At 40.2% G+C, this 26419-nt stretch overlaps 1 protein-coding gene across 1 annotated transcript; it reads right to left on the bottom strand.

Annotated features, from left to right (window-relative positions):
* Nucleotides 1-7945: 7945 nt before the first annotated feature.
* On the bottom strand, nt 7946-26076 carry rgs17 (regulator of G protein signaling 17). The gene is made up of 6 exons (XM_034237735.1): nt 25916-26076; nt 23042-23374; nt 19716-19846; nt 13875-13946; nt 13555-13786; nt 7946-10023 (listed from the first exon to the last, which is right to left on the bottom strand). Exons 2-6 carry the CDS (start codon nt 23042-23044, stop codon nt 9835-9837), a joined length of 627 nt encoding a protein of 208 aa, XP_034093626.1. The 5' UTR covers nt 23045-23374; nt 25916-26076; the 3' UTR covers nt 7946-9834.
* Nucleotides 26077-26419: the final 343 nt, after the last annotated feature.

Genomic DNA, 26419 nt, shown 5'->3' on the forward strand with positions numbered 1-26419 from the left:
CTTTGTAACTCAGGTTTTGTTTAAATGTGGGTTTTAAGATGGGAAGTTATACCTTTGTTAAGAAAAGGCCTTATTGTTGATTATTAGAGTGTGAAATGCATAGTTTACATCCCCATTTCAGCTTGAAATCATCTTTCATTTATACAAACCTCTCCAATGCTGTTTCTGGCTATGTCTCACAAACAATGCAGTTTTCTGTTTCCGCTTTTGAAGAAAATCTCTATATATATTTTTTCAGCCAGCATGTGATCCCTGAGACCTTTTGGCTTTGAGTCAGCACTCTGAGCTGCTTACTCTCAACAGAAACACTGCTATGGATCACTTAATGAGTAGTTTCACACTGTGGCTGCTGAAACAAACAAAAACACATCATGGAGGAATTTACTAACTAATAAACTGCTATAGGCCTTCAGAAGCAGGCGCGAAGGTTTGTGCTAGCATTTCTAATTCGACAAGTTAACACAAATACAATGGATATTTTATGTGCTTCAAGTACTTTTCATTTGTTTAAACTTGACTACTTTAATTATAATAATTAGGGCTGTCAACGCGTTAATAACGCGTTAACGCAAAAAAAAATTAACGCCACTAATTATTTTAACGCGATTAACGCATATGTCTTTTTTTCCTCGGCCGCCCCGTAGTTTCAGAGCGCATCGAGTTTAAAATACCATCTACAAACTGATGCTGACAGCCCCGCTCCTGCCGCCTGCTTGCGGCAGACCACACTTCCACGCTCACCGGCAGGCACCGACTGGCCATCGGGAGGACCGGGAGGGTGTGTGTATGTGTGGCTCGAGCGAGAGAGAGACCTTACGTGTATTGTTGTTGTTAGCATCCGGTGCTAGCTAGCTGCGCTAATGGATATAAGGAGCTGTTTAAATGAAAACAGAGGAGCGACATTTCGCCGACAACTGCGCCGAGCACTTGACTTTATGCAGGTAGCCAGACAGTGGGACATGAGTTGCACATAGCTCCAACGAACGAACACACACACACACACACACACACACACACACACACACACACACACACACACACACACACACACACACACACTTTGTATTGTATTATTGAATGAGAGAGGTTCCAGGTTGAATTGAGGCGAATATTTGTAATGTTCAGAGGTTGTTGTGTTTAATATTCATGAGAATATTTGTCATTGTTCAAATGATAATAAACGTTAGCATAAAGCATATTTGTCCACTCATATGTTGATAAGAGTATTACAAACTTGAAAAATATTCCTCTAAGGTACATTTAGAACAGATAAAAAATGTGCGATTAATCGCGATTAACTATGGACAATCATGCGATTAATCGCGATTAAATATTTTTAATCGATTGACAGCCCTAATAATAATACATTTTATTTATCAAGCGCTTATCAGGTGCTCAAAGACACTTTACAGAGGTAAGAAAAAATTAGATAAGATACAAAGTCTAATTAAAATATGGGAAAAAAATATGGACTCATATTTATTAAATCCTGACTATAGCCATAAATGTGATGAAAGGTCATTTTGTCACTAAATGGCCACTATTGTCTACGAAACAAATTTGTTGGACAAGAAATACAACGTGTATAATATAATTTAAACATATCAATTCATTTACATATGGATAAGGAAATGTGATTTATTTTTTGCTGAGAAAGGGGCCTTTGAAATGTGGAAACCTTAATATGTGTGGTGCACTCGCACAGAACAATGTTTTTAAAAAAAACTGCATACAGGAACTACATCACACACCTCCAGTCAAAGAAAGACACAGGCACATTTGGCAAAAATCTATTAAGTATTTATTGTAAGTTACATTTAGATTTCTTTCTCTAGCAGCACTATTTAAATTACAGATATTCAAGGGCAGTTACCATAGATTGGAGTTTTCTCTTAATACAAGATGTCATCATGTAAAGAAAGACAGAGACTGAACCTCAAAATGAACCACAACTGAACACGCTGGTCATGTGACTCGTGTGAAGATAAATGTGAATAAACAACACTTTCAGTGAATTGAAAGAAGAAAACATGACTGAAATAAACCTGCTGTTAAAATAATTTATAAGAATACAAAACATTTTTTTAAATAGTTCACAGGTTTTTTGTGACAATTACAATTTCAGTTGGATCAGTTGCTTGTAATCCAGATTTGTCAAAATGCTGTTTACAGAGTCTTGTAAAGGTCTGTTAGCTACATGTCCATGAAGTAGATTACATGTGGATGATTCAGAGAAATGACACAAAAACCCACGACAGCAACGTGAAAAGACAGTCAACGGAATATATGATTTCATATTCCAACAATACCTTTGACCCTTTTGCATTAAAACAAAAGTTAGATTATAAATTTGGCACGTTTTATTTCCTAATACGCATCCTGGGAGAGTTGCATTGATAAGTTTGTCAGGGCAATTTCAACCTTTTTCCTTTTGACTTTACGTAGCTCAACAATTTATTTTAAAAGGATTTGAGTCATTTTTTTTGCTTATTTGAGTTAAACGGCACTCTCACGTCAGGAAAAAAGGTAATCATCAAAAAAAGGGTGTTTTACAATTTAAATGTAAATGCTAACCTGACAAAATAATAATAATAATAAAAAAGGCATATTTATGTATTGAACTGGTGACAGGGTTGCACTCCAAAATCTCCTTGTATATTTTTGTACAATGACAATAAAGGCTTTCTATTCATGCAGAGGATTGCCAACACCAACATGATTAAATGTTTCTCACAATGTACAAATTCCCAAATGCTCAGTTGTGTTAAATCTGTTCAATCCTGTTAGACTCTACAACAGAAGATGGTGTTCAATCGAGGTTGGACTAATAACACAGGAATGTATGTTCTTTGCTACAGTGAAGAGATTCCAGACAGCGACTTCTGTTCAAGGAATTGATTTAAACTCTTCAGCTTACTCGCTGCTGTTCGAAGCTCCAGCATAATTTTTTCTCCCCTAAACATTTTACATCTGAAGCCTTGAGGTCACATTTGCGTTGTGTGGCAAGATGATACATTAACTCTGCATTTTGTTGACCATTAGTGAACAAGGAAAACATCTTCCTTCATGTGAAAAAAACTCAGTCCTCATCACATTTTTCAAGCTTCCAGTGGAAAATAGTAAAAGTGAAGCTGGCTGCACTTTAACTGTCCAGGTAAAATTACTCTGCGAGTCATGCATGTGGAAATAACCAACCATAGTGTATATTCGTTAATACAGAGGGGGTCATTTAGTCATTCTGGCAATTCACGAGACATTCGAACAATAATTAGGAACCCATAACCGCCAATATTAGTGAAACATACTAGAAGAAAAATATGAACCTCTCAAGAGAGTTTCTGATATTTGTAATGTCTGCATACTGCAGTACTTGAATACATACTCATACAGTATCGTTTATAGCAAATAACTGAATTATTTCATTTATTTAGCAAAAAGCATGCTGAATAGAAAAATGTCACTTGTATTTTATCGCGTAAAGTGACAGTAAAATTCTTTTTATTTTCACCTGTGGATCATCTCTTAACGACTGTGATCTATATACAAAGGCATGACAAAAACCAGGAGGTTTAGGCATCTAAATCAATAAAGAGAAAAGTGATTGCCTAAAACTGTTGAAACTTCAACCAGGTACCTGCACAAATATAAACTCTTCCTTCAAGTAACACCTCTCGAAGAGGTACAAAAGAGACAATATGAGGGTGTCAGTAGGAGGAATAAACATTGGTGTTATATTTGCTGTAGAACAGGACCATCTCACTTTAACTGCTATTTTATTTGAAAGACAGAAAGAGATCTTGAGGTCTGTTGTGAAGCGTAAAGAGGCACCAAATCACGTTTCTAACCACCATTAGTCGATAAACCTATCTCTGTTCAGTCATGATGCACTGTGAGTACTTAAGGAGAAAAATCTATACATCAACCCTCCTATTGTCATTTCCACGGAGCTAAATCGTCTGTACAAATAAGAGTTAAAAAATAAATTATCAGACCTAAATCAACCCTCAATTCGAAGCTTAAAGATGCTCTCAGGAGCAGAGTGAACGGTCTTATAAGTAACATAGTATTGACTTTTCTTACACCTTGCATTAGGGGAGTATTCAAAAAACAGAAAGCCCACTTCTGCTGATGTGTCCTAAATCAATGCTACTGTATTAGCACAGTGATAGTCTGACTGGATGTGGCTACATAAAGAATAAGAAGATGAAGGATTGGAGAGTAACTTCCTGCTGTTTGCAGACGATATGGTGCTGCACACTTTTAATTATGAACTCGCACTAACATCTGTGCAGGCTCCACTGACGCACAACAAAAAGATTATCACCATCAAATGTTTATCCTTTCATATAACATGGATTTTCTTTTTTATTAACGGATTACTGGATAAAGAATGTGACTTAATATGGACAGTGTCCATGCTCAAATTCAGTCATTCAAAGAGAGACTATGCAACTTTAACACAAATAACAAAAGCGTGTGTAGTCCTAATGAAAAGTTTAATTAATGAGCAGTAAACTCAACATTTTCTCATTTTGATCTGCTCAAACATTTTGGCGTTGCAGCTTTACTTAGATTGAGTGTAGCCACGAGCGGCTAATCTTATCTTTTCCTAGATCTCACCCTTTTATTGATATTACAGTCAGTTGCTGACTTTATGACTTGTCTATTTCTGACACAATGTTTTGGCTTCCACCCATTTACTGTCACCAGTGGCATCTATAGCTTCAGTTAAGCAAAAGATACATAGTCTTGCTTTAAAATTGACCAAATGTTACACTGAAAAATGAAAAAGACATAAGGGCTGGAATAAAGTACTTGTCACAGAAAGTCATGATGTGGTTTCTCCTTAGATAAATAAACGTGTTTCCCCTCAGTTAGGGAATACTGCAAAGGGTCAGCCACTGGTTTTGTATCCTGTTGTAGTCATGAGAGTTAGTGAGTAAACTCTTCTGTCAGTCGGCATTTTACCAAGACTCCAGCACACAGCCACATGTCAGACAACAATACATTTATTTGTTTTCAGCAAGGTTTCTTTTTTATAATCACGAAGGCATATACTATTTTCTCTGTATATTAATTGTTATATATACAGTATATCTATATATATATATATATATATATATATAGATATATAATATTTATATAGAAACAAAAGAAAGAGTACATTTTTGCTGAATAAGATTGAAGAATATCAGCAAAGGGCATTGTAAACCATGGTCCATCAAACCGGTGAAAGGTGCGGTAGCTCGCCCTTTCCCAACTCACCCACAGTAACAGATTTGCATAGGCAAAAATGGGATTAGCCCTTAGACAGTGGATTCCTGAATTCTTTATAGAGATGCAAAATCTAGTTCAGCTCAACACAATTAAAAACAAACATACATACAAACAAAAAATAATGTCGACTAGGCCAAGCTCTCTTTAACCCCTCTGGTCATATACATAGTCATTTTTCTGTGCACATTTTTGTTTACAGTGTTAGGCTTCAAGTAGATCTAAAAACAACTTGTACATTGACAACTAGATGTGAAATAAATTAACCAACATGAGAGGTAGTGAAAAGCCTACGGAGACGCTTGTTGTTGTTTTTTTATACAAGGGAAAAATAATAAAACGTGTCAGTAAGGCCAAAGCTTCACAAACCTCCTCCAACCAATCAGGACACTTCAGCTCACAACCTTTTTTTTTTGTAGTCGATAAAACCACAGCCACGTTTCAAAATCCCACTCACTTAAACCCATGGAAAGTTAAAGACACAAATCTAAAGTCAGCGATGACACTACATCATCGCTTGTAAAATCTACATTTGAAATGCAGTTATTAAAAATAAACAACCGTGTACTTTTCCCCACTGTGTACAAGTCACAATAAATTATGAGGAAAGGACGTGAGGTTCTCCTGCGTCTGTCCTCCCTGTAAACCCTGTAAAGTGCTAATGGAGTTAGCACTGGGCAGAGACTGGCTCTCTGCTCACACTGAGGACAGTTGGCTCCCCGCGGTTATTCAATAAGGTACACACATCTCACTATTTATAAATGTAAACTTGGTTTAATTGCACCACAATTTCATTATCTGGTTGTTGGTGAAACATTCTCGTGTTAAATTACTGTGTAGTCAGCAACAAGGAGACGTAGCTGTACTGTGCAGAAGAAGACATTTTCTGCTTTTTATGAGTTACAGGCATTCTTCTATTCAGTCAAAAAGTTATAGAGTTGTCCAAATGCAACGTCTAAAGTGTGATTTCTGATCCCTCAGTATCAGATTTGGCTAGTTACTCTGAATTCTTATGGATCTGATAAAATCGGTGTAAGCATGCAGAGCTCTTCATTATAGCCGCCAAGCAATATCAATCAAGGTAGTAATGTATTGCCCATAGCATCGTTTCAATAAGGAACTTTGCAAAATGTTTGGTGATTATTAGTTTAGACTCATCTTCTTGACTTTAAAGTGTCAGTTTTACCGATTTAAAATCAATATTTGACAACAAAACACTTTTATTTGACTTGGCAGATTAATCTGGTTAGCATTTTCAACACTGCAAATATAAATAAGTGTTGAGGAAAACTCAACTATGGATAATCTTTTCTAGCAGAGGACCTGCATTTCTATTATTCTACTTTTTTTAAAGATAAAATAAATTATTTCTTACAATATTTTATTTAAATCCTCTAGTTAAACTGGCAAATGTTAATTGAATACGGCGAGATTTTTGAATAATCCAACAGTGGCCTTAAACATTTTGAGTATCCCAACAGGTGTCATGGTTAGTCATTTATAAGATAAACTTTTCAAAATGTATCCAACACAATTGCACTTCATTAGTCTGTGGACATCCTGCACCGTCTACTCTTTAATTTGATCTAGACCAAACTTGGCACATGGACTTCAGGTAGTTAAAAGAGGTGGCAACATGGACACCTAGATTTATCAATGAGGAGTGGCACTGTTTTAATTGACACTTTAAGACTGCACTAACCACCAAACCAAGAGGTCAGCTATCCATCATGTTATACAATGAATATACTCGGAGGCCGGGTTCATTAAACAAATTAGCATATACTGCACTCATGCACTTTCTACTGCACACCCACAGGCCAGGAGCAAGGTTCAAATGTTCCCACCATCTAAAAAAACAAAATGTCCTTTTATATACTACAAAATGTTAATGGGACATTTGGCAAGACCCTCTTAAAGTTATTTTTTTTCTACATTTTCCTGTTAAGTGTGTAACTACACCATACACACACATAGCAATTATCATCGCATGCTGTGAAATTCAGATTAGTAAAACAAACCAGAGTGTGTGAGGGCTGGCAGTTGGCTGGAGGGTTATCATTGGCTAGCACAGGAATGCTGACTGCTTGCCTAAAGCATGCTAACACCTAGTTAGCCTTTTTTCGAGAAGGCTAGCATGTAGCATGACTACGCAAACGTCTTCGGCCCGGCACGGTAGCTTGTGAGCATTATAGAGTGGCGAAGTCCCTCCCTTTCCGGGGGACCTCCATGGGACCTTATTTCGGAAAAAGTATGTATTGAAGTCAGATTGAAGTCAATGGAGAGAGAAAGATTATCTTTTGATCCCGTTTGAATTGTGCCACGAATTACACATATGATGTTTGTCAATTTAAAAGATCATTTTGCAAGTCAAAAAAATAAAAATGTGCCGTAAAACTGTGAAGTAACACATTTTTTTTGTGTGAAGCGCTCAATGAACTCTGGTCTTGCATACGTCACCAACACCAAGATGGCCGTCACGTTAGCACATTTCACCTCTTTCTTTCAGAATGAAGCGAAAAGTATTAAAAGAGGTGAAAATCACTACAAGTCTGGCCATGTTGAGAACTGTACATACACAAAAGGGGAGTTAGTCGGTTCCAGCATGCGGGACCGGCTTTACAAGGTTTCGGTGAGTAACACGAGTGTAATGTGTAACGTTAATGTCAGCTAGCTAAATTCACCTACGCGACTCTGGGATTTGTAGTCTTTCTAGTTGCGTATTTTTCATAGTCTTATATTTCAACAGTTTTAAGACAAACTGTGACTTTTTTGACATGGAAATGATTTTTTATGATTGTCAAACATCTATGTATAATTCGTGGCACAATTCAAACGGGATCGAAAGATAATCTTTCTCTCCCCATTGACTACAATACATACTTTTTTCAGAAATAAGGTCCCATGGGGCGGAAGTAGATGGGCGTGACTTCGCCACTCTATACCAACCCTCTTCACTAGCTCTGGAAAAAAGGAGTGTCTTGAATGGGTGGTAGCTAACTGAAGGACAACCATACATTCTCCCAGCTCAATCTGCAGGAGAGACGGACATGCACCAGAAATACAGAGTCTCAACCTGGTGACCTCGTCACATCTGATATCACAGCATCTTTAAAATCATGTTTGGCACCCGGGTTACGTATCTGCAGCGTGAAACTGGACAACAAACTGCAGGGACTGCCATGTAACCTACAGCATCTAAAGGTAAAGCCTTACAGTCAAAGGCCAGGGCTCCAAAACCCTATCAGTTGGATCAGTGCCTGCTGCATCTGCGTATGTCCCCCAACCAGTTTTTCCTAATTAAAACACTAAAAGGTAAACCCTATTTATCTGCGCAAAAATGTCATGATGCATCTGCAGTCAACGTGGGTCTATTTCAATTCTCTCCAGCGGTGGTTTCTTCCCCCCCGTTGGGCACCTTGTCAGGCTGTGATGGTCAGAGTCGGAGGGAAAAAGATGGGAGGTAGGGATCGTTGGACAAACTGTGGTTGCTTTCCAGAAAAACTCCAGCAGCGCCTGTGCTGCCTTTTCTTACATGTAAAGGCATTGTGATTTTCTCGGTGTTGAGATTTTTTTGTCTAAAGTTCACGAGTTATAATAATACATGTAGCTGCCCAACCACAATTCTAGCCCTTACTTCTCCCAGTTAAAGAATCCTAAAGAAGGAAAGTGCTTGGACGGACGGACGGACAGTCGGATGGATGGGTAGGTGCTGCTGCCTTTACTGCAGAAGCCATCAAATCTGCTCAATAAAAAAAACTGCAGTATGCTTCAAATTGGCAGAAGTGTACTTTTTCCCTTCACCGAATAAAGACACCCAGACAACGAGACAGGACCCCGTCTAAATACATCTCAATATTCAAAAATAGTTGCAGTCCGCGGCTTACATCGTCAAGCTACTGTAGAGAGAGAGAGTTACATGCAGAGCCAGTGCTTCAATTGGTTAAACGGGCAGAGACACCCCGACTCCCACCAACTACTAAGTGTCATGTTTGGACAGTGAAGAAATAAAACTTTTTACACATTGGAGGAATGTGACAGAAATAGAAAAACAAAACAATATGACAGAATGAGTTTGAGAGAGAGAGTATTAAAGTGAGGATAGAAAGCATGAGGTCTAGATATTACAGTACAGGAACAGTTGGCGTCTCCTTTTCGTCTCTCTCTCTTTCTGTCCCCACCGCCTGAGGAGTCTTTGTCCACAGTAAACCAGCAGCTGGCCGTCAGGTTGGCCATTTCAACCGACAGCTGACAAGTGGGTTGGCCAGTAACAAACAGCACAAATCGCTAGCAAAACAATCACTGGCCAGCATTCATGGTCTTAAATTGACCAAAAACCAACCAGCAAAGCCCGACCTCGCTCCAGTGGAGAACTGGATATAAATTGCTTAAAAAATATAAATAAAAAAACAACCAGCTATCTTGGATGTCGTTCAGTCTTTTCAATCAAAAAAGAGGGAGAGATTTTTCCAAACCCGACTTCTGGCACCATAGTAGTATTTGAAATTTAAGTAGTAGTCTCGTTGGCGTACGATGGCGATGAGGGAGGGTCGGGGGGGTCTAGGTCTCCAGGCAGGTGCGCCTCTTGTTGGCCAGGAGGTCTCTGTAAACGGAGGAGTTGAGGAAACGGGGGAAGGAGTCGCGGTGCATCAGGGTGTAGATCTGGAACTGGGCCTCCTCGTACATCAGGTTGCTGGGTTCCGCCAGGGTCAGATTGATTCCTTCTCTGACCCGCGAGTCCAGACTCACCTGAGGAAGACAGATGATACAGGCTCAAAATGACAATGCTAAGACACTCTGATCAACAATGGTTTACCACTTTCTTCGTATAGCGTGTTGGCATGTTAACATTGAAGTTTTGCTAACATTTAAATAGGATTAAAGCAAAAAAACAAACAAGGTTAATGGGAATACTTTGAACTTTAGTGAGCACCAGGAAAAGCGCTATATAAATCACATGTATTATTATTATTATTATTATTATTATTATAAACCAAAGTATTTTGACAATTTGACACATTTTCATGATAAAGGCACAACATAGAAGGTTAGTGAGAGGCATCTTCTAGAAAATGAATGTCCAAATGTAACCAATTTCATAACAAAAATGGATTTGAGGGGTGGACTGACTGAAAAACCGGCCTGCTCTCATCTATCCCACATGCTCCACTGAGATCCAACATCTAGTTTCAGGTGGCCTGTGGAATTGCCAGTCAGCTGTTCCTAAGGCTGACTTCATCTCTGGCTACGCCTCCCTGCAGTCTCTGGATTTCCTTGCTCTCACTGAGACCTGGATTACTCCATCCAACACATCCACCCCAGCAGCTCTCTCCACTGCATATTCCTTCTCCCATATACCCAGACCAACTGGCAGAGGAGGTGGCACTGGTCTCCTGCTCTCTCCCAAATGGAGCTTTTCCCTCTTCAAGCTACCTAACTTCACTCCTTCCACCTTTGAATTCCATGCCGTCACAGTAACCCATCCTATACAGTTAACCATTGTTGTTCTCTACCGTCCACCAGGTGCCTTGGGGGACTTCTTGGAGGAATTAGATAATTTCCTCTCACACATCCCTGAAACTGGCCCTCCCGCTGTACTTCTCGGAGACTTCAACCTCCAGACAGGGAAGATAGACGAACTAACATCTCTGTTAACCGCCTTTGCTTTCTCACTGTCTCCATCCCCACCGACTCATAAAGCTGGCAATGTCCTTGATCTCATATTCTCAAGGAACTGCGCTACTTCTAACCTCTCTGTAAACCCGCTCCACACATCCGATCACTTCTTCATTTCATTCTCTCTACCCCTTTCCAAACATAACAAACTAATTTCTTCTCATCCTGCACTTGTCCGCCGTAACCTTCGTTCCCTCTCCCCCTCTACCTTTGCCTCATCGGTGCTCTCAGCCCTCCCTCCCTCTGACTCGTTCCAACTCCTGCCTTCAAACTCTGCTGCAGAAACTCTCCTCTCTACTCTCTCATCCACTCTGGACTCTCTCTGTCCTCTCACATCTCGGCAGGCTCGTCAGTCCCCTCCTGCTCCCTGGCTAAATGATGCACTGCGTGCTAATAGAACCGTCCTTAGGGCAGCAGAGCGGAAACGGTGGAAATCCAAACACCGTGACGACCTCCTAACCTATCAGGCTCTCCTCTCCTCTTTCTCTGCTTCGATCTCTCAGGCAAAAAGCACTTTCTTTCAAGATAAGATCCAATCTTCCTATTCCAATCCTAAAAAACTATTTTCCATCTTCTCCACCCTCTTGGACCCTCCAAAAGCCCCTCCCCCCTCCTCACTTCTGTCAAGCGACTTTGTTACCCACTTTGAAAAAAAGGTTGATGATATTCGCTCTTCTTTTTCTGACTCACCGCTGGGTCACCAGACCCTCCTTCCACCAACACACTAACCTCCTTTTCCCCTCTCTCTCCAAGTGAGGTTCTTACCCTCATTACCTCTGCCCGCCCTACCACCTGTCCTCTGGACCCTATCCCTTCAAACCTCCTTCAGACTATCGCTCCTGATATTCTACCATTTCTCACCCATTTCATCAACACTTCTCTAACTTCTAGTCACTTTCCAAACAGTCTAAAGGAGGCAAGAGTAAACCCTCTCCTAAAGAAACCCACTCTCAACCCGTCTGATGTTATAAACTACAGGCCTGTCTCTCTCCTCCCGTTCCTGTCTAAATCACTTGAACGCGCTGTCTTTAAACAACTCTCCTGTTATCTCCATCAGAATAACCTTCTGGATCCGCACCAGTCTGGTTTCAAGGCAGGTCACTCCACAGAAACTGCTCTCATTGCTGTCACGGAGGAACTGCACACTGCCAAAACTGCATCCCTCTCCTCTGTCATCATCCTGTTGGACCTGTCTGCTGCATTCGACACGGTGAATCATCAGATCCTCCTTCGCACTCTCCAAAAACTTGGAGTTTCAGGCTCTGCACTTTCCCTCCTTACCTCATACCTGAAAGACCGTACCTACAGGGTGACTTGGAGAGGGTCTGAGTCCGACCCTTGTCAATTAACTACAGGGGTCCCTCAGGGCTCTGTTCTTGGTCCCCTCCTCTTCTCCCTGTACACAAACTCACTCGGATCAGTCATTAGCCCGCATGGTTTTTCATACCACTGCTACGCTGACGACACCCAATTAATTCTGTCCTTTCCCCGCTCAGAGACCCAGGTCATCGCACGCATCTCTGCTTGTCTAGCTGACATCTCTCAGTGTATGTCTGCTCATCACCTCAAGCTCAACCTTGACAAGACTGAGCTGCTCTTCCTTCCAGGAAAAGATTGTCCCACTCTTGACCTAACAATCAACATCGGCACCTCAGTTGTTTCCCCGACTCAGACTGCAAGGAATCTGGGTGTGACCCTAGATAACAACCTGTCCTTCACTGCAAACATCGCTGCTACAACCCGTTGCTGCAGATACACGCTTTACAACATCAGGAAGATACGTCCCCAGCTGACACAGAAAGTGACGCAGGTTCTGGTCCAGGCTCTCGTCATCTCACGCCTAGACTACTGCAACTCCCTCCTGGCTGGTCTACCTGCATGTGCCATCCGACCTCTGCAGCTCATCCAGAATGCAGCGGCTCGTCTGGTCTTCAACCTTCCTAAATTTTCCCACACCACTCCGCTCCTCCGCTCCCTTCACTGGCTTCCGGTAACTGCTAGAATCCACTTCAAGACACTGGTACTTGCTTACCATGCTGCGAATGGATCTGGCCCTTCGTACATCCAGGACATGGTTAAACCGTACACCCCAGCGCGTGCACTACGCTCTGCATCAGCCAAACGACTCGCTGCGCCCTCGCTGCGAGGGGGACCCAAGTTCCCATCAGCAAAAACACGTGGGTTTGCTATCCTGGCTCCAAGATGGTGGAATGAGCTCCCCATTGACATCAGGACAGCAGATAGCTTGCACATCTTCCGGCGCAGACTGAAAACTCGTCTCTTTCGACTCCACTTCGAGCGATAGAACTATTAACAAAGCACTTATATACTAATAAAGGACTGGCTTATCTAAAGCCAGTTGAGTAGCACTTTAAATGTTTGGCTCTATGAAACCTGATGTACTTATATGATTCTGTTTTCTTCAAGGTTGTGTCTTCCTGGTCGAATGTACTTATTGTAAGTCGCTTTGGATAAAAGCGTCAGCTAAATGCAATGTAATGTAATAATGTAAAAAAACAAACCAGCTTTACCATCACTAGAGCCATTTTTCTAACATATGGTTACAGCTCACATTTGCTGATCCAACACAAATACAACCGGTACCTCTTTGGGTGATAATATGGACACGTAGTCTTCATATATGATCCTGGACTTCTCCTCCACCACTGAGGGATCTGTCTCCTTCCTCAGCTCTTCACAGGCCAACCAGAACAGCAGATTGTCCTCGCTGTACTCCGAGCGCAGGAACTCCCTGAAGACCTCCCGGCCCCCCAGCGAGCGCAGCATCAGCTCAAAGCTCCGAGCCCACGACAGCGCCTCGTCTAGAGTGGGTTGTCTACAGACGTAAAAATGAGGACATGCATTTGTGAAAGATTACGAAACAATCACACCACACAAAAGATTTGAGGGTTTGCTGGACTTACTGTTCTTCTGCCTCGATACTATCCATCGTGGTGCAGGTCTGTCGCTCACTCCTCTCAATCCTGTCCTCGGTCCTGGAAACAAGAATCAAAAGAAATGATTAGCTCAGCAAAACAAAAGTCTGGACACGATTGAAAATGGATTTCTCCCATTTAAGTTACATATTTTACAAGTTGTTGGCTATATTATTGTAGAAACAATGTGTTAAATATTTCATTTCTAAAAGATCCAAAGTGATATTTAACAATCACCATGTAAATTATAAGCATTCAATAACCTTGGTACAACCCAAGGAAAAATAACGAAACACCATTTCCAAACAACTTCATTTCTACCTCACTGGGGATATCCAGAACCGATGGACAGTTCAGTATCAAAGCTTATTTATCTTGATTATAGTCCACATCGACTCTCAAAATACCCAAATGCATGAATAGTTTTACAATTGAATTCAGAACATCAGTAGCAGGTGAACCACAGGGCAGAACGAGCAAATAAATGTCCGCCACAAGTTTCAATTAACTTTATTTACACTGACGGCATGCACCAGTGACTGTCAACAAGCACGGCTGCTCTGGGTTAATAAACGTTATTTTTCTAAACCTTCCAACCACTAAGCTACATTTGTGAAACAGTACAAAAGGACGAAGGTAAAGACTTAAGAGGCATCGCATTATTTGTCGTGCTCAGCATTCACCTACTTAACAAGCTCTGATCACATGGTGTGAATTTGGCAGGTTCTTAAACTGATGTCCTTTATTTAACAATTTCCAAATTCTTTTTTTCAATTCTTTTTTTAGGATGCTTTCGTGTTATGCTTTATCATGTGATGTCACGAATGGTGGTTGATGATCTTTTGATACACTGTTATGCTCTTTGTGCACAGCAAATTCCACTGGGGAAAATAAAAGTTTGATTCATTCAAATATAGGATCAGCAGATAAAAGATGACCTGATATAATCCCAACAAGGATCAGGATCCAGAGATGGATGGAATTTTTGTAACACATAAAAACAAGTAAATCTCTCTAAAATAGAACAATTATTTTTAAAGACGTTTTAAGTGTTATTTGGGTATTATTTTCAATTTTACCAAAATTCTATTGCTTATTTTCCCCAAATGACAGTCATATGCATATCCCATGTGATGGTATTATGTTGGTATTGACCTTTCTTTTGCAAAAACATTTTTATTTTAATTGTATTAAATGTTCACATTTTTGGTTGAGAAATACTTAAACATGTAAGCCTGCATTTCAAAATGGGGACATCAAGTTTAAGAGGGGAATCATAAAAGACTACTAAATTGCACTAAGGGAAATGGAGGAATGCATGCTTGAGGGGAATTACTTAAGAGTAAAATCTGGATATATCCATCTTCATCTTTAATTTGAAGAATTCTGTCTCTTTTTCAAAATGTGCTCTTTAAACTTTATGAAAGGTCAATGCTAAAACGCTGGAGCACCCTATGAAGATGTCAACCACTCTACAGTATGCAGACTGAAATGGGGGGCCAAGGTCCAGCAATAATCAGCCCCTAATGCACTAATCTCTCAGATCAGAAACCTTCAGAACCCTAAACTTAATTTTCATTTAAGTGATCACTTAATCAAACATTTGATCGCTGAAAAATAAGTCAGAACCAATTTTTATAATCAATACATTTTTCAAGAACTTTTCAAGCAAAGAAACAAATATCAACTCGTGAAAGCCTCTCACATTGCCTGCATTTCTTATTTGTCATAGTAATCTGAATGTCTCTGGGTTTGGTGTTGGACTCGTGTCGGACAAAACAATCAATTTGAGGACATCAGGTTGGTCTATTGGAAATTCCAATAGTAATTATTTACAATTTTCTGGCAAATAAATGCTTAAATAAGGAATTACTGATCAAAATGTGGTGAGTAGATACAACAATTATTAATATTTGCATCACTTCAGTTGTACAAAACTTGTTGAAAGTCCATAAAACAATAAAGCTACAGTACAAACCTTTATGTAAACACATACAGGGTAGCCTATCTGTCTGTCGTAGCTCGGTCACACATGCTGAGTCCACAAAGCAACACACACTGAGATGTCTATTTCTGTCCCACCACGGAGGATGTTTCCTTCCTCTTGCTGTCTCTTGTCAAAGTCCCCATTGTGCGGCGGTAATGCGCTAAGCTAGCCACAGCCCCGGGCGCCCTCACAATACAGCTAAATATACAGGCTGTTCTTCACAGCTGTTTTGCATGTGATGTGGTGATGGAAATAGAAGGAACCCCAGCTAGGGCCTTGTGTGAGGGCAGATGAGGAGTGGTTAGAAAGTAGAGAGAAAAAAGAATAAATAAAAAACTAAATGTAACACTATGTCGTCGTGACCCATTAACACTTTCCTAGTCCCTCGTTCCCTAAAACTTAACCAAAAAGGCAGATGACTCACACAAATACATCCACTGTGGTAGTAAAAAGAGAGCATTCAGTAATTAACAGCCATAATGCTAAAATAAATAAATATATTCTGTACTGAAGTAACATTTCCAGGCTCATTTTGGATATGTGACACCAGCGTTTGATTGAGAAACACACAGCGCCTTCACTGCAGGCCCACAAGCTGCCACCACTTCAGATGGAGTGGTGTGAAAGAAGCAGCACATTCACCATTCACTGCCTGAACACAATGTTTCATTCACTGCTCTCTCCTGGCAAGAGTGCAGCGGCGGAGATACACTGCAGCTACTGGACTCAGTGCCTTGCTCAGAGGTTGGCAATCTGGAAGTATGAGGTTTAAAAATGTAAGGCTGGAACAATATCCATTATCATTTATCTAGCAACAGATAGTGGATTTGTTTACTCCATATTTAAGCGATAGAAAACCTAATTTTGATAACTTTGATTTAATTTAATTTATTCTGTTTCAATATTCTGGTCAAACAGTATATATTTTTGTGTCGTTATAAATACAACTCTTTGAGCTTAAATCAACCGACTACGCCTATGTTTACGAACGGACAAACTGCCCATTATTTTCTCGATTAACGAACCGATTGTTGGGTTTGTAAAATGTTTACCAAAGTCTTAGTAGACATATTTAAATTGCTTGTTTTGCTTCAAAAGCCAAATCAATTCCGTTTATAGTCACAGAAGATTAGTCATCATTTCGGGGAATTTCATATAAATTAAGGCAAGGCAAGGCAAGTTTATTTATATAGCACTTTTCAACACAAGGCAATTCAAAGTGCTTTACAAAAAATGAAAGACATTAAGAAAATGGCATTTAAAATCAGTCATTAAAAAGAAAAGCTAATAAAATAAACATTAAAAGAAAAAATACATGGATAAAAGTTACAGTACAGTCTAAGATATGAATAGTTCAATTAAAAGCAGCGACAAAAAGAAAAGTCTTCAGCCTGGATTTAAAAGTAGTCAGAGTTGCAGCGGACCTGCAGGTTTCTGGGAGTTTGTTCCAGATATTTGGAGCATAATAACTGAACGCTGCTTCTCCATGTTTAGTTCTGACTCTGGGGACAGAAAGCTGACCAGTGCCTGAAGACCTGAGAGATCTGGATGGTTCATAATTTAGCAGGAGGTCAGAAATGTATTTTGGGCCTAAACCATTCAATGCTTTATAAACCAGCAGCAGTATTTTGAAATCTATTATTTGACACACAGGAAGCCAGTGTAAAGACTTCAGAACAGGAGTGATGTGATCCACTTTCTTAGTGTCAGTGAGGACTCGAGCAGCAGCGTTCTGAATCAGCTGCAGCTTCCTAATAGATTTTTTAGTGAGACCTGTAAAGACACCATTGCAGTAGTCGAGTCTACTGAAGATAAAAGCATGGACAAGTTTTTCCAAATCCTGCTGTGACATTAGTCTTTTAATCCTAGATATATTCTTTAGGTGATAGTAGGCTGATTTAGTAACTGTTTTAATGTTACTGTTGAAACTCAGGTCAGAGTCCATGACTACACCTAGATTTCTGGCTTTATCTGTTGTTTTGAACATTGCACACTGAAGCTCAGCGCTAACTTTTAAACGTTCTGCCTTGGCTCCAAAAACCATTACCTCAGTTTTATCTTTGTTTAATTGGAGAAAGTTCTGACACATCCAGTCATTGATTTGTTCAATGCACTTACTCAGTGTTTGAATTGGAGCATAGTCTCCTGGTGAAATTGTTACGTAAATGTGTGTGTCATCTGCATAGATGACACACACATTTACTTACAACAACTTATTTTGTTGTTCTTCATGATCTGAGCCAGCATGTAGATGTTAAAGAGAAGAGGCCCCAAGATGGAGCCTTGAGGAACCCCACATGTCATATTTGTCTACTCAGATGTGTATTTACCTATAGAAACAAAGTTGTTTCTGTCCTTTAAGTAGGATTCAAACCAATGTAGAACTGTTTCCTAAAGTCCCACCCAGTTTTCCAGTCGGTCTAGTAATATGCTGTGGTCAACAGTGTCAAACGCAGCACTGAGATCTAATAATACTAACACTGAAGTTCTGCCACTGTCTGTGTTTAAGTGGATGTCATTGAAGACCTTCACAAGAGCAGTCTCAGTGCTGTGGTTTGGACGAAAGCCTGACTGGAACACATCGAAACAACTATTTAAATGCAAGAAATTACTCAACTGTTGAAAAACAACTTTTTCAATGATTTTACCTAGAAATGGGAGGTTTGATATGGGCCTGTAATTGTTCATTACTGAAGCATCTAGATTATTCTTTTTTAAGAGCGGTTTAATGACTGCAGTTTTCAGGGCCTGTGGAAAAATACCTGAGTGAAGAGATTTGTTTACTATATGAAGTAGATCTGAGGCCATGCAAGGCAAAACATCTTTGAAAAATCCTGTTGGAATAATATCAAGGCAGCAGTTTCAATGACACAGTTTTCTGCTGAATGAGATAACACTGAGTCCATGACCCACTAATAAAGCCCCTTCCCTTTGAAGTTATGTAAACTGGATATCAGTGGTGACGCTCCTTGGAAAAATCTCATGCAACATTTTGGGAAGTTTTCCTTATCCAAACAGAGGGTCTACAGATGGAGGAAGCCCTTGTGTGTGTTTTTTTTCAAATGCTTTTCTTGGAACTTAACATCAGCGTAACATCGCAGATAAGATTTGAAGCAGCAACTGTTTAATGTTTCAGGCAGAGGGGGATTTTCTTTCTTCCAAATACAACTATCAACTATAAAAAAGAATGAAGTTGTAAAATGATAAGTGTTCGAAAAATAAAGAAATTGCACCCATGAATGTGTGAAAGGATGTCAAAGTCAACTTTAATGTCAATCTTACTCAGTTTGTGTTTACAGACAGAGAGATCGAAATGACGTTTCCAACCATCCCGAATATATGTCAAATAACACTTTGGAATATAAACTAGCAGCAATCTCTCTATTTATATGATTTTTTTTTAATTAAATTTGTTTAATTCAGAAACTGCTTTGGCTGGGTCGTTGAATGTATACTTATGCTACTTCTAACAATTCAAAATGTAATTAATGTATGAGGTCAAAAGTCCAAACTCCAGATTATGAATTACAAGCAACACTGCATATTGTTTTTCAATAGTAAAAAAGTTATTGGCTACTGAGGAAACCTGCTTAAATTCAGCAGAAGATATGATACATAGTTGCTTCAGTCTGCAAGCCCTTGAAGTGGCTATACTGAAGTTATTTACTGGCGAAATTAACATCTATACACATATAGATGTTATTAACAGTATTATTTTCCTGGGCCACAGTCTACCTGAAATACCAAATTATAAGAAAACACAGAATTAAAGTAGAAGAAAGGTAGAATAAAGTAGAGTATAGTATAGTATAGTATATAACTGCATAGCAGTATTTTCCTACCAGAGACACTTGCAGCAGCCGCACCAGCAGAGGCAGCAGGCGTTGGGTCGGGGCTGTCCGGGGGCCGGGGGGGGGGCCTCGATGTGCGCCGCCTGCCTTTTTCTCATCTCCACTCCACTCACACTGCGGGGCTTCACAATGCACACAGAAAATAAACACCGTTAAATACCCTTCAAGTTAATAATAACATAAAAAGATATTACAGTTTAAAATGTGGTTCCCATGTTTCACTTTTGGTTCTCAATATGACTTATTAGAGGAAAAACATAAAATAAATAATGTGTGATCGGTGTGTGTGTGTGTGTGTGTGTGTGTGTGTGTGTGTGTGTGTGTGTGTGTGTGTGTGTGTGTGTGTGTGTGTGTGTGTATGTGAGAGAGAGAAAAAGAGAGATGAAGCGAGAGAGAGAGAGAGAGGGATCACTCAAGCAGGACAGAGATGATTTCCTTCCTTGTACGGTACGAGGGTTTCTGACGTCCAGCCAAGTCTTTCAATTGGCTTTGAGGGACACAACACACATTTCAATGGAGTGGACCCAAACAGAGACACAGGATCTACACATCACATGCACACGGACAAACCTATGCAGTAAACACAGAAACTGACATCAACCTGCTTTTGCATCAGGGGAGATGAGGATCCTCCCTCTATATAGGGACCCTGTTTCATGTGTTTTCTTTAATGTAGAACCATGTTATTAAACTGCATACATTCTCTTTTTAAGGAGAACTGCCTGTACGCAGTTGCATGACTATCTACCAAATAACTGTAGAGACATTTGAATCAAAACCCCCGATGTTGGCCCCAGAATAAAAGTCAGGGGATCACTATCCTATCCTATCATCATTAAGTCCTATCATAAGTCATTACGATAACTCATCCGGGGACCATGAGTATGCAAATTACCACATTTTGTGCCAATCCATCTATAGGCCATGGTAATGTCTTCAATTAGCTTGTTTTGTATTAAAACTTTATACCTAAAAAGAGAATAGTTGTAGTTGTTGCTTGAAAAAATACTAAAATTCCTTATAAGTTATCAAAATATTTGCAGATTAGCTTTTCAGTCAGCGATTAATAGACTGACCTCGCTGTTAACATTTTTCACTCCGAGTTATTTTAGGAATATTGTGGAGTTAAGCTGGTCGATGAAAAGTCCATAGAACACATTATATATATTTATTATTGAGTGAAAGACTCAACAAAAAGGACCAGTTTTGTTTTCAAACGCTGAAATGTTGGAAGAGTCAAACGGTATTACTATAATTGTATGACTTTCCACCATCAGCTGCTCTTAGACTGTATAATGTTTACAAAAACCTTACATTTGAACAGTTTAACGGGCTTTCATGAGATAGTTCTCCGCTAACACACTGCTCACTATCTAATAAAAGTCACTGGACGATGTGCCAGTCATGCCCCGGGGGTTTCATCTGGTCTTCAGAGAGGCTTTTGAAGGAGTATGAGGAGCAAACAACACTGATGGGCAAACAACCCTTAAGGCTACTCAAAATAAAAATACCACTCTCTAAAAACTGACTCTAATGAGATAATGATACACAATATAGTCTAGTCTGGCAATACTATTGTTCCTCTTCCTCCAAGCAGAACATAATAACACTCGGCTGGCTTTTTACGAGCTAAATTGGCCGGGAAAACCCTGATCCAGCTATAACTAAAACAGCTCTGTCACAGTCCAACAGCCAAAACCAGGAAACACTGTGAAAATCTGACGAAGAAGAAGATGTCAGAAACAATTCATCCTCTGTGACCATATAGAGAAACTCCACTTCACAACTTGGTCATTTAAGCTTAATTTCACTAAGGGAGTGAAAAAGGAACCTAATTACTTAATGCATTGAAGTCTTGTTGGCTTGTGAAATGAATGAAAGAGAACTCTTACCTCCAAAGCCATAATTAAAACTCCTTATTAAACAGTGGGCTCCAGTACCAACAGTGGAGTTTTCTATCTCACTTCGTCTGCAATGCATACACACATAGGATTCACTACAATAATGACACAGTGCATGGCAGGTTTAAGGCTAAAACAACCAGCCTGACATGCAAATGTTGTCACCTGACCAGCAGAGTGGTCATCAGTTATTCAGCGACCATGCAGCATCCGTGGAAAACCAGAGTGCTAAATGCAAACGACAGCGAGGGAGTGGCTTTGTTGTGAGCCCGTAGAGGGAGGCCGCAATGACAGGACATGCAAATATGAAGTGTAAATACAAATGCACCCAGATGAGAGGAAAAAAAAAACATTGCAACAAGATCTGCCACAAATGCAAAGGATTTGGAAAGTACTCAGATGACCCCTCACTTTTTTCGACATTCTATTAATGTAGACATAATTTAGGTGGATTAAGGATGCAATATTTAAGACTAAAATATCAGACATCACATCAACCAAAATCCTTTTAATGTAAATGTACAGCTCTACACACAGGCTAAGAAGCGTATTGTATAGAATAAATGATGGCATTGCCTTCTGCTGCTGTGTTCCTGTAGAGCTCCTGTGGGGCGAGTGACTGAGAAAGTAGCACGATCAGAGGCTTGAACCCACCCAAACCTCACAAAATAGCCCAAAAAAAAGTTCTGCTAGGAGAGATTTGTAGACGATGTAGATATTTATGCAATATAGCAAGTAATGCATTCTTGTGTCGTTGTTTGAAAATCAAACGTTTCCTGCAGCTTCACTAAAAGTGTTTTTAACTGGGGCAACACAAGTTGACTTTTTTTTAAAGTAGTCACGGGAAATCCAATGTTTGTCAGTGAGCTTAACACAAACTATAATTCGTCAGACATGCGTCTACAAAACAACAGCTGCAGGTACACACCTCCAACTTCTCAACGATATAACTACTTTCACAACTACTAATGCTGAGTGAAGCAACAAATCTGATCATAGTTGCTCACAGAGTGTCTGACTTAAATAATAAACTGATTGTATTCCAATACCTGTAGTATTAAACCGTTTCCCACCAGTGGATAAGGTGTCGCCAAAATCAACAAGTATGGAAGCCTGGAACACATTTCCCCTTTGAACAAGCAAGGTGGATCATAGTTTTCTACATGTGGACAGCCATCCATGATCTGACTGAGCAGGACTCCTTACTAATGACAATACAGAATTTGCAATGAGATGTATTTTCATTTGGGAGTATCTTTGCTAGTTTGTGTAAGTCAATAATGCTCTTGTGGAAGTTTTAATATAAGTTTGCTGCTTTTATACTCAGAACCTCATGCAGAGGTGGAAGACGTACTCAAATCAGATTTGTACTTAAGTGAAAGGAGTGATACCACACCGGACAGAAGTGCAACTTACCATGAATTAGTGATTTTCTGGAAACAGGTGAGACAGAGCAGTCATGGCGTGAGGTAATAGGTTGCTGGATGCTAGCAGGCTGGTTGAAGCAGTGAGGGTCTGGGCGTCTGATTGGCTAACGGACCGGCTGTCTGGCTCGTTGGAGGGGAGGGTCTTTTCACCACAGGGAAGAGAAGTTACTCGTCTCACCATCCCTGAAGACACTGGAGCTGAGGTGAAATGTAACTACTTCCTCTCCTCGTGTCCTGATTTCACTCGCCGTCGCCTCCTAGGCTTCCTCAGATCTCGGTGAAAGGGTCATTTATAGACTCGAGAGCAGCGAAAGTACAGCATCTGCAAAGCACACAGGACAAAGAGTCAGAATCACAACAGAACCATTTGATCCATCAAGTAAAGGTGCAGAAATGTTTGGTGACAACGATGTGGAGATATATCCACTGCTTGTGCAATGACATAGTGCATACTGTATGATGCAGTGAGAGCAGAAACTACACTACATACTTATCGCCGCATGCTAACGATCTTATATTGGTTCTATCAGCTGATATACATTTGTATACATCAACACTTTTGATAAGAATCCCTGAAATGTGTTTTTGACCAGAAATGTTCGTACTCTACTTTAGTTTTGAAAAAAAAGTGTAAATGCTCTCTTGGGACACATGAGGAAACAGCCACACTGTTTAAGGCTAAAACAATTAGCTTATTAATCCATTACCTACATTTTAATGTTGTAATAATGTTGGTCATCACATTATAGCTTAACTTATAGCATCTAGTGCTATTTTATTTTGATGTTATTGAAAAGGTATTTTCAAAAGGTCATGTTTCCTTTCCATCTTTGTAGAAAAATACAATTTAGAGATTTATCAATAATGGCAACAATAATTTGTGACATTCCAATACTTTTATCAAATCTAACTCAACCATAACCTTGGCATTTATGTATTTATTTTTCTATGATGCATCTCCCAACATATGCACTGAATCTGTACATCTGTAATAAGCTCAGTGATGTAGTCGAAAAAGGATTAAATAAACTGCATCAGGAAATGCATTATCATCATGATGGAAAAGGCTATTCCCTGGGTTTATGTGGGGACTAGGCCTCAGTTTAGACACTCATCATGAATAGATTAGGCCAATCGTTGGTGTCACAACCCGACACTCAATCACAGTCAGATGCTATTAGCATGATGTTGTCCCTGACGGAAACTGACTAAGAGCCTGAAGGAGACAGAGCAGCTCGGACACTCTCATGCTGCCTGTTTTCATGTTTTCTGTTTTTACATGAATTACTGTTCAGACAATTTGCTTCCTCATAACAGCAGCTCAGAAGTGTTCACATGTTGACCGCAACACTGGATACTCAGAAACGGGTTGCCAGGTAGGTTCACTTCACACGTACGAGGAATGATCTTTTATGTCTTTATGTTGTGAACTATCAGCAGGCTGTTACATTTAGTGACTCAGATCAGGAAAGGTCATTGAAGAACAAACGATTATCACCGATAATCACTTATATTACTTATGAAACATTTGTTGTATTTATATATATTATATATATATATATATATATATATATTTATATTATAAAGATATGGCACAGCAAGCTGTTTCGATACTGTTAAACCATTCCTGTAGGAGGAGCCTCGATAGGTTTGGAAACAAAAGTTCCCCTTGTATATTAGAAGTCTATGAAGAGTGATTTTCTTCGTAGCTGTGTGTAAAGAAAGGATAATGTGTAGTACTAGTAAAGTTCCCAGGAGGAAGATGGCCATAGTCACTTATATGCTTCCAAAAAAAGATGATAATTACCAAAGTGTTGGAAATGTCAACATGAAAAAAATCCCAGTGTCAATTGATAATGAAAGTAAGTGTTATTTTGCAGACCTAATACAATATTTGACTTATAAGCTATTGAATCATGTTATTGATGATTTACATAAAAGCAGCTTGGCCTCCACATCGCATCACAACGATCTATCAAAAAAGAATAAGCCCTATAGCCATTTTAGCTCTATGAGATCAATTAGGATATCACTCACACTGCATTTAGGGATCATTGAAGTGTTTGAAGTACATCACGTAAAATATATCCACCCTACAAGCACACAACCTCAATAAGTAGATACGAGAGCTTGTATTGTATAAAACCTCTCTGATGGAAGAGTAAAAGCTGAATGAGATAAATCAGAAAGTGTCAGGATGTAGTTGCTCCCTTCACTCAAAAGGTCAACAACAGCACAACTTTATTGTAAGAAAAACGCGTTGTGGCCTTCATCAGATCAGGGTCATCCTCCTGTGACTCAACACACCCATGGGAGACTGCAGTGTGGGTGCTCCCTCAGCTGGGCACGACACCCAGTGTCAGTGCATGACAGTAAAGGAATAAAAAAACGTTGATAGACACTCAGCTAAATCAACTTTAAAGTGAGGTGGATGCATGATGCAGGGAGCTGTCGCAGCACCGTTGCATCTGCCCGAAGGCCCGTGCATATCTTCAGATAACAAGTAGGCTGATCGGACCCTGTGCAGTAGCTCTGCTAGCTGCTGGCAGTTTGCATGGTTCCTCCTGCAGCTGTCCGAAACATCTGAGCCGCTGCAGGTCGAACCAGCCTGGAGAGGAGTTCCCCCTCCCAGCTGACACCTCGGTGCCATAACGCAATTACAGAGAGGGCTGCACGGTGCTCACTGTCGCACCGAACATTTTTCAGGAATCAAACACCACCCACTTTCTCCTCGCTAGCTTTAGCCGACAGATCCGCTATCTCTTTGCAGCGAGAGGAGGAGGTGGAGCAGCAGCTAGCGCCGTGCTAACGTCAGCTAGCCTGCCCGTGTGGAGCTTTTTACGCACAATAATCAGCATCTTACCCCATTTGCGTCCGGCTGTCAGCGTCCTAGGGTGATGGGTGTGAAAACGCGACGTCCCGATGCTTATTCAACGACATCGTAAATGGAAATCCTGCGGTGTAATGTCCATCGCCGCTGTTTTTCTGCCATCCGCCCCACTTCAGCACCGATCGCCGCCGAGCCCCTGGATGCACTGCGCAGGCGCGCTGCTCCGGGGCTGCGGAGCGAGAGGATGCACCGGAGGCTCCACACGTACAGGGGATAATGCAAAGAGGGTCACTATTACATCACTGCTGTTGCACAACAACTACAAAACACAGGGTATTCTTTATAAAACCGCTGCTGCATTCAGTTTTATTGCAGTATATTTTGGGACAGAAATCCTTGAAATATCTGAAATGATGGAGAGATACGCAGTCACTTAGTAATGACCCCAAGAGACCATAAGAGGAAATGCATCATTAGGTTATAAAACAGTAAAATATATATATTTGAAATGCCTCCATGACCCACACACACTGTGTC

The sequence above is a fragment of the Gymnodraco acuticeps genome, unplaced genomic scaffold, assembly GCF_902827175.1.
Source record: "Gymnodraco acuticeps unplaced genomic scaffold, fGymAcu1.1, whole genome shotgun sequence".
Lineage (NCBI taxonomy): Eukaryota > Metazoa > Chordata > Actinopteri > Perciformes > Bathydraconidae > Gymnodraco > Gymnodraco acuticeps.

Bases quoted from the DNA above. Each gene is read 5' to 3' on its own strand.
- rgs17 (XM_034237735.1), bottom strand. The intron at 13,787-13,874 runs GTAAGTCCAGCA...TTACGTCTGTAG, and splicing joins AGTATCGAGGCAGAAGAACA to ACAACCCACTCTAGACGAGG. The intron at 10,024-13,554 runs GTACCGGTTGTA...TGTCTTCCTCAG, and splicing joins CCATATTATCACCCAAAGAG to GTGAGTCTGGACTCGCGGGT.